The following is an 8,878-nucleotide window of genomic DNA, read 5'->3' as shown; positions in this document are numbered from 1 at the left end:
CTTCATGGTTCGTGATACCACCTGAAGATGCTTACAAGCATGTGACCACACATGCACTCATTATTAGTTATCAGAGTCTTCTCCAGGTCTTACCCTGTGTACTAGTTGCATTTTCTATTATCAGTTGCTGAATGCCTGCCCGAGGGACAGCTGTATAAACTAGCAAATATTAATGCAGTAGGCAACCACTTCCTAAAGTGTTCAGGAAGTTTCCTCCTGGCTTGCTGTATTTTCTCCAACACAAAGAGCGGAGCAGCAGGATGTGTCTCATCGCTGTCACCAAAACGGGCTGGATTTCCTGGGGATGCCCAAAGTCATGATCTAGTCCTGCCCCCTGGTTCGGGCCCCTCCATGATGTGCACTGAGCCCTGTTGTCCCATGCTACCCGGCGGATATCCCTTTAAAAGCACAGCCTCATGCTGCCAGAAAACATAATTCATGCTGACCCCTTGCCGAGCCGGGCCATTGCCCCATCGAGTGGCCAGCAGGGATAGCTTTCGTTATCTGCTTTCCTCTGTTTGCTGCGACTCTCACCTCAGGAAATGAGAGTGGTGAGATTGCATCTCTTTCCTGCCCAGGTGCTGCCGGTCTCCTGCCTTCGCCCTGGCCCAACACCTTTGGTTTGTCACTCCGAGATCTTCTCCTACAGGGAAAAGGGCTGCCCTTGCATGGGATGTTCATTTTCTGGTTGTTCTCCCAGGGTGTGAGACCCACTGTGAGCTGCAGCCTCCTGCCCTGGACGTGCTGGAGGGAAGGACAGGCACGGCTGTCCAGGCCCGCCGAGCTGGCCCTGTGCAAGGGTTGGAGCTCCTCCTTGGGTCCGCCTTGCTTTTCTGCAAAACATCAGCTGAGCCACTCTGTTGTTTGGTTAAAGCACCTTCCAGGCAGGGGCTTGTCTGGCTATGAAAGGAACAAGAGTGTAAAACCACCTCTTTTGCAGGAGCCTGCACCCTGCACTGCAAACAAGCCTGCCCTGCGTTCCTATCAGGGCGAGTCCCCAGTGCCCAGCCCCTCTGCCTTCCTGCTGGGACAAAGAGCCCTTTCACACCGTTTTTCCCCATTAGCTGCTGCTGCCTCCTAGTTTGGACCAGTACATTTAACTTAACTGTTTACATCCTGCTGCAAGGCCCTTTTTTTCACTTTGAACTTTCTGCGGTTTGGCAGTGAGATCCTGGCTGCTGTTCCTGAGTGATGCTCTGCCCCAAAGACTGTTTTTCATGTTTCATCAAAGCTTTGTGTTTTCTCCATCCTCCCACCCATCTCCCTCCCCCTGTGGCCCTGGAGAATGACACAGGCTGGGGGAAGCTCTGGGAGGCCAGGGCACTGTGGAGCTGCAGGCAGGAGAGCTCGACATGGAGGCACATGTCCCCACATGTGTCACTCAGACTCACGCTGAGGACCACAGTGCCCAGTTCCATCTATCCCTGCCCCTGCACTCTCCCATTGAATTTCAACCTTTGGATTTGTTTATCTTGACCTGACAGACCAAAGATCTCCCCAAAGTGCTTTCAGCCCTGTTGTGGGCTGCCACCCCATTGATAAATCACCACATTAACCTCTAGCAGCCTCTCACCTCCATTCTCTTCTCCAGTTTTCTCATCACTCTGGTGCCTCATCTCATCTCTGAATGCCTCCTGTTCAATACCCTTGAACTACACGCTGGAGGGGAAGGACCACACGAATAGAGTCGCAGAGACATTTTGATGAAGCATGTTGAGCCATGCAGAGCAGACACAGACCACCACCACCCCCTAGTCCCACATTCCCCAGTCCCTCTATTTACAGATCGAGACGTTTGGGTGAGGGCAGGACAAGCCATGTTGCAGAGCTGTGTGGGTTTTGCAGGGCTCTGGGTGATTTCAGAACAGGTCAGCCCGCCTAAAGCCAAGTGCTGCATAAAGCTCACAGTCTCCAGATCGATATTACTGATTTGTTGATCCCAGCAGAGGACAAGGCAGCCGGAGGAAAACATGGACGGCTGTAACAACACAGTGCTGTCTCATTTCTGTATAGGTTACGTACCCTGCATGCAGTGCTTGCTACTGCACCCTGCATGGGGGCTGTGCTGCCTGAGCTGTCAGTGCGGAGCAGGCAGTGCAGGAGACCTGCAGGGGGTCTGAGAGCAGCACCAGAGCCCCCCTGCATCGAGGAAGGCCTATGGTGGGTGACAGGCAGCTAGGGACCCTTGGGGACAGACAGCACACCTCGCCTAACCACCAACACTCTTGGCTGGCCCGCATCCTGGGGGCAGCACAGGGCTCCCCTCACTGGGGGGGCCCCTGTGAGGGCACTGGTGACAGGACCAAGCTCCCCTGGGTGCTCGCCGTGTCCCCATGGTACAGGCCGTGTCCCTCCATGACAGGACTGGGTCCCATCCCACGCAGGCTCTGGCCATGTCCCCCCAGTGCTGGCTGTACCCCCAGTCACAGACCAGGCCCTGCCCCCTGAGAGACCCCCCAGTGCAGCCCTTGTCCCCCGTGACAGGCCTGAGCCCCCCAGCGCAGGCCATGCCCCTTCATGACAGGCCCAGGGACCACCCCGTGACAGGCCCGAGCGCCGGGGTTCAGGCCGTGTCCCCTCAGCGCAGGCCGTGTGCCTCACCCCGCACCGTGACAGACCCAAGCCCCCGCCGCACGCCGTGCCCCGCCATGACAGCCCCTAGCCCTGCCATGACCGACAGCCCCTAGCCCCGCCATGACTGACAGCACCTAGCCCCGCCATGACAGCCCCTAGCCCCGCCCACAGCCCCTAGCCCTGCCATGACTGACAGCCCCTAGTCCTGCCATGACTGACAGCCCCTAGCCCCGCCATGTCAGCCCATAGCCCCGCCCACAGCCCCGCCCGACACCCTTAGCCCGCCCCATCCCGGCTCAGGCCACGCCCCCACCCGTCGCTTCCGGCGGCGGCGGCGCGCGCAGGCGGCATGTGACGTCAGGCGGCCCCGGAAGGGCAGGGGAGGGGAAAGGGGCCGCGGGGCCGGTCCGGGCCGGTCCGAGCCTCCGGGTCCCGTCCCCGGTCCCGCCGCCATGACGCTCGCCGTCTTCTTCGGGTGCACCTTCATCGCCTTCGGGCCGGCGCTCGGCCTCTTCCTCTTCACCATCGCTCGCGACCCCCTCCGCATCATCATCCTCATCGCCGGGTCAGTCCCGCACCGGCACCGGGAGGGGCACTGGTGCCACTGGGGGTACTGGTGTGGTTGTAATGGGGGCACCGGCACTGGTACCAGTATGGGCGCGACGGCGGTACTGGTACCACTATGGGTCTGAGGGGGTGCCGGTGCCAGTGCCGGTACTGGTACCGGTATGGGTGTGACAGGAGTGCTGGTGCCAGTGCTGGTACTGGTGCCAGTATGTGCGCGACGGGGGTACTAGTACCACTGTGGGTCTGACGGGGGCGCTGGTACCGGTACCGGTGCCGGTAGTGGTACCGGTGTGGGTACGGCGGGGGTGCTGGTACCGGTATGGGTCTGATGGGGGCGCTGGTACGAGTGCAGGCACTGGTACCAGTATGGGTGCGATGGGGATGCTGGTACCAGTGCTGCTGTTGATACCAGTGTGGGCATGACAGGACGCTGGTACCAGTGCCAGTACTGGTACCAGTAGGGATGTGATGGGACGCTGGTACCAGTGCCAGTACTGGTACCAGTAGGGATGTGATGGGACGCTGGTACCAGTGCCGGTACTGGTACCAGTAGGGATGTGATGGCGGCACTGGTACCAGTGCCAGTACTGGTATGGGCTTAATAGGCTACTGGTACTAGTATGATGTGATGGCGGTGCTGCTACTAGTGCTGGTACCAGTATGGACATGACAGAGGGGCTAGTACCAGTATGGACAGGACGGTATGGGTGTGACAGTGACATTACTTATACTGGTGGAGGCAGAACTGGGCGACCAGTACCAGTGCTGTTGTGGGTACATCGGGGACACTCATTGCAGGATTGGTGGTGTTACTGGTGCATGTGTGCAGCAGGGGCACTGGTACCAGTACTACTGTGGGATCAGTCAGGTATAGTACTGGTACTGGTGTGGGTATGAGCCTGGTACTGGTGTAGGCACAATGCGGACACTGGTGCCAGTTCTGGTTACCAGCAGAGGAGGAGTGCAGGCGCAGCAGCAGTACTGGTGCAGGCACCACCTGCCCAGACCAGTACCAGTAGGAGAGCGGGGCACAGCTGCCAGTGCCGGTACCAACACAGAGGGGTGCAGGCGTAGTGCTGATGGGCCTGGGCTTGGCACCGGCACTGGCACAGCACTGGTCCCAGCACAGCACTGGTGCCAGCAGGCGCTCTCTCTCTTGCAGGGCTTTCTTCTGGCTGGTGTCCCTGCTGCTCTCCTCCCTCATCTGGTTTATCGCGGTTAAAGCCAGCGACCCCCGGGATGAGCCGTTGCAGAAGGGGCTCTTGATATTTGGGGTGATGTTCTCTGTGCTGCTGCAGGAGGCCTTCCGCTTCCTCTACTACAAGCTCCTCAGGTAAAGGGCATCTCCCACCCTGCTCCAGCACTGCCTGTCCTCCTGGCCGTGGTGGGTGCCAGATTTTGGCTGGGAGCTCCTGGGCTGGGGGGTTTGCCAAGTGTGGCACCAAGCCGCCTCAGTCCTCGTTGGGAGCCGTGGGTGGTACCTGTGTTGGTAGGTTGACCTCGGGTGGGTCTCAGGTGGTGGAGCAGAGCAGCCCTAAGGTCTGGAGGACTTAAGGCTGAGGTGGCTGGTAGCATCTCCCTGAATTTGGGACAGGTAGGCTGCGGGTTTAGGCTGCTGCAGGACCTGTCACATCCTCTCTGCCCTGGTGACTAGAACCAGCAGTGCTCCTGCAGCTCAGGGGAATGCCGTGGGGATGCCAGGCACCGGGAAATGCTTGCTTTGCTGCGTGGGGGACAGAGAAGGGATAGGGATCTGCCGTCGCCTCCTAGCAAGTCTCATTCCTTTCTTAGGGACAGTTTTGTGTGAGCAGGGACAGCCTGAAGGTGGTTTTGGGGCTCTGTGGGGTGACAGATCGCCACCAGCCCTGTGCTCAGTGCCTTGGCCAGCCCAGGGCAAAGTCTCAGCGCAGCCTCAGCAGCTTCCAGCCTCCCTGGCGCCACCAGCCCAGAGCGAGCATGCACTGCACCCCGTCCTGTGTTCGGACAGACGGACGGATGGACACTGCGCTGGGGCTGGGCAGGCAGACAAGGGGAGGTGGTACTGGGTTTGGCATCCCTCATATCCCTGAGCCTTCCTGGCCAGCTGGGTGCTGGCGAGGGGTTTGGGGAAGGGCGTGTACACTGGCTGGCACCGCTCCCTGCGGCAGGGCACTGCCAGAGGCAGGCAGGCAGAGGGTAGCAGAGCTCCACGGAGTTTCAGCACCACTGCGTTTCAGTTGCCCTGCGGATCTCCACTTGCAAGCGCTGCTGTCCTCCCGGGGCTGAGGAGCCATCAGGCGTCCTCCTCACCCACCACACCTCTAGCTGATAAAAATGATGAATCCCACCTCTCCCAGTTTCTCTCCCCAAAGAATTTTCCTAGCTTTTTGAGCTCTTCTCTGCACCCCCTCCATTTTTTTTTCAACATCTTCTAAAGAGTATAAATGCCAGGATCAGGTACACCCTCCCAGCATGCACCTCCCACGCCTGCACTGGGGCTGCTTTCCATGCGGGGGTGCTGCTTGCTTTGCACCCGCTGTCCCGCTCCCCCGAGCCCTGCTCTGCGAGGCTGGCTGGCACTCACATTCCTCTGTGGAAAATCTTGCTATGTGGCTTTGCGTGGTTTTCACATGCGTGGTTTGTCTGATGGTTCAGGGTGGTCACGCGGAAGCTCTCCATGGTGGGCGGTTACCGGGAGGGTGCAGAGTGAGACCCCGGTCCCGTCTGCTCCATCTTGGTGCTGCACCATGCCCTGGGAGGTGGCCGGGCTGTGCTGGGCTCCAGCATGCTCTCACCCCACAGGAAGGCCATTGAGGGGCTGGTGGCCCTCAGCGAGGACGGCTGCTCCCCCATTTCCATCCAGCAAATGGCATATGGTAAGTGCTGCACAGAGCAGAGCACCCCGACCGCGGGGCCAGGGGCAAGCCCAGGCAGGGCTGGGCACAGTGCTGGGGGGAAAGGGAGGTTTCAAAGCTGGCTGGAAGGTGCCTGGGGTGGCCCTGGGAGGCTCAGGGCCTGACAATGTCCCTCTCCCGGCAGTGGCTGGTGTGGGATTTGGGCTTATGAGTGGCGCCTTCTCCATGATCAACCTCCTGGCAGACGCGTTAGGGCCCGGCACTGTGGGGATCCATGGGGACTCACAGCTCTACTTCCTGACCTCAGGTGAGTGACCGGCACCCTTTGCCCATGTCTCTGCCCCACCACAGAGGCAGCAGACCTGGGGGGGTTGGAGTTTCCCCTCCGTTCTGCACCCTCTACCCATTGGAGCCCCTTACAGTCCCCTATCACATCTCTCTGTGCCAAACCCATCTGTCTCCTGTGACCCTCCCTGCTCCTCTCCCCTATCCGTCCCACACAGTCCAGCCCAGCAGTGCCTGACTCCCCTTTCCCAGCTCCTCTCCATCCCTCCTTAAGCCTGCAGGCCAGGTCAGGGCAGGTGGTTCCCTGGTGACACTCCTCTGCTGCTCCCTGCAGCTTTTATGACCATGGTGCTGATTTTCCTTCACACCTTCTGGGGAATCCTCTTCTTCCATGGCTGTGAGCATCGGCGCTGGTGGGAGATCACGGCAGTCGTTGTCATGCACCTTGCTGTTTCGGGGTCGGTGAGTAGCTGGGACAGAGCTCTGCGCCAGGACCTACATTTGGGGATATCTGTGGTGTGTGCTGGTCCCTGGCAAAGCAGTTGGCTTTTGGGGATTTGCAGCTGTCCCTTCACAAACTGAATCCTGGAGCTGGTGTCCCCTGTCCTGCTCCACTCATCAAGGCGGTGATTCTCTCTCTGTCCTCTCCTGCCTGCTAACCCCTCTCCTCCCCCACCTCTCTCCCCAGACGTTTTGCAACCCCCTGTATGTGGGCAGCCTGGTACCCTCCTACCTGCTGATGGCCACTGCTGCTGCCTGGGCTTACCTGCTCTCAGGGGGATCTGCCCAGAACCTGTGGCGCTTCCTGCTATGTAAGTCCTGCTCCGTAAAGGGGATGGGGGACCCTGTGGGTCCCTCTGGGTACCAGGACTGGCATTGGGAGGGGGAGAGGGTGGCCCCGGGGCTGGAATGAGGTTGTCATCCCCTTGGAGACTGGAGAAGCTGGGTTTTGGGGCTATAGTCGGGTTGTTGCCTCTCCTGGGGTAAGTGGATGGATAAGGAGTCTGTTGAAAACTGACCCCCTCTCCTCTTGGTTCCTGCAGGTCTACGGAGTGGACCCAGCCCCCAGCCGGGATCCTGAGGTCCTGCGGGACGTTCCTGTCCCCAGCCAGCCCCGCCCCTCCCTCCATCCTGGCGGCAAGAGTGGCCGTCACCTTCTCTGCAATATCTTTTCTCCTCGACTGGGGGACCCTAGCCAGTCCCTGTGAGGCAGGCACTGGGGTCCATCTGTGGCAGCCAGCCAACTGGTGTGGCTTGCTCTGACACCGCTTTGGGGGCCCCCAGAGAACAACTCAGTTTTGGGGGAACCCAGCTTTGCTGGCCCCGCTGCGAGCGGAGTCCCAGTTAGCCTGCCTGGGAAGAATGCTACCTTGCACTGCCGGAGGCCTGAGCCCAAAGAAACCCATCACTTCTCCCCCCCGCCGCAGAAGATGTGCTGTCCCCTGTGCCAGGCAGGGGGCCCCCGCATCGCCTCCTCACCGCAGGGTGGAGGAAGCAGCTTCGCAAAGTGCTGCCGTGCTCTGGGTTGGGACTGACCGCTGTGGTGCTACTTTCTCCGCCTCTTTGCCCAGCCTCGCTGCCCTGGGAGCCTGCAGCCCTGGATTGCAGTAGCTGCAGGGAGCTGGCGTCCTGGTGCAGGGAGGATGGTGCTTGGGGCCCAATGGGCCTGACAGCACCTAGGATGGGAGGAGGATGGGGAAAAGACAGTACCCAAAGGGCCCAGCAGACATGGAGGGTGGTGGAAGGCTTAGGAGGAGATGCAACCCTGCAACTGGTGCTGGCACAGCTTGGGGAGGGGGTTCAAGGGGCCATTCCAGGGGATAATTGCCCTCTCCTGCACTTGGGGATTTTCAGGCGGGCACCAGCCCTGATGCTGTGCCACAGGGCTGGGTGGGAGAAGCTGCCATCAGGCTTCGAAGGCAGTTTTATCCACAGTGGGCTTTTATACCAATAAAAAGAAGTACCACAGACAAGCGGGGCTGCGTGTGGCCAGCGGTGCTGCCCTCATGGGGAGGGTGCAAGCACCCTGCAGCAGTGGCTTGTGCTGGTGTGGCTGGCGGGGGGGGGCGGTCTGGCAGTTGCAAACCCCCATTGCTTGGGGGTCTTGGCTCCTGCTCTGTCCATCCTAACAGGGGCTGGGCTCCAGTTTCACAGCTTTGGGGTGGAGGCTGGTGAGAGCTGGACACCTGCAGGTTCCTCCCCTCTCCTGGACCTGGCCTGTTTCTCTTGGTTTTGGTGTGGCCATAGAGCTCTGTGGGGCCACCAGGAATGGTGGGAGGCAGCCATGGATCTGGGACCACCCCAGCTACGGTAAAGCCAGAGGGGAGCGGGGTGGGGGCTGACCAGGGAGGAAGCAGTGGCTCTGCCACCTTCAGCTCTGCCTTTCTCCAGCCCTACGAAGATGCGGCTATGTTTTTCCAACGCTTTGCACAAATAGGAGGAGGAAGAAGTCCCAGAGCGATGGAGGGCAGGGCTGGGCTGTACAAGGAGCCCTGCACTGCTTGCTCTGGAGCTCTGCCCAGGGCATGGAGGCCAAGGCTGTCTCTGCTGCTCGGGAAGGGGTCCCTGTGTGCCCCTCTCTGCTGTGGGTCCAGCTCCACCAGTGCTCTTTCCTGCCC

General features: G+C 60.1%; 1 protein-coding gene across 1 annotated transcript; it reads left to right on the top strand.

The window, feature by feature from the left end:
* Positions 1-2,919: 2,919 nt before the first annotated feature.
* Positions 2,920-8,233, top strand: LOC141938063 (gamma-secretase subunit Aph-1b-like). Its single transcript, XM_074856542.1, has 7 exons — positions 2,920-3,139; positions 4,304-4,474; positions 5,923-5,996; positions 6,160-6,282; positions 6,595-6,722; positions 6,949-7,072; positions 7,304-8,233. The coding sequence occupies exons 1-7, from the start codon at positions 3,027-3,029 to the stop codon at positions 7,339-7,341; spliced, it is 771 nt and encodes a 256-aa protein (XP_074712643.1). The 5' UTR covers positions 2,920-3,026; the 3' UTR covers positions 7,342-8,233.
* The last annotated feature ends 645 nt before the right edge of the window (positions 8,234-8,878 follow it).

Source organism: Strix uralensis, chromosome Z (assembly GCF_047716275.1).
Source record: "Strix uralensis isolate ZFMK-TIS-50842 chromosome Z, bStrUra1, whole genome shotgun sequence".
NCBI lineage: Eukaryota > Metazoa > Chordata > Aves > Strigiformes > Strigidae > Strix > Strix uralensis.
The sequence above is the reverse complement of the archived record's forward strand: the minus strand, read 5'-3'. Positions and strand labels throughout refer to the sequence as shown.

Bases quoted from the DNA above. Each gene is read 5' to 3' on its own strand.
- LOC141938063 (XM_074856542.1), top strand. From the start codon at position 3,027: ATGACGCTCGCCGTCTTCTTCGGGTGCACCTTCATCGCCTTCGGGCCG. The intron at 4,475-5,922 runs GTAAAGGGCATC...CTCACCCCACAG, and splicing joins CTCTACTACAAGCTCCTCAG to GAAGGCCATTGAGGGGCTGG. The intron at 7,073-7,303 runs GTAAGTCCTGCT...TGGTTCCTGCAG, and splicing joins CCTGTGGCGCTTCCTGCTAT to GTCTACGGAGTGGACCCAGC.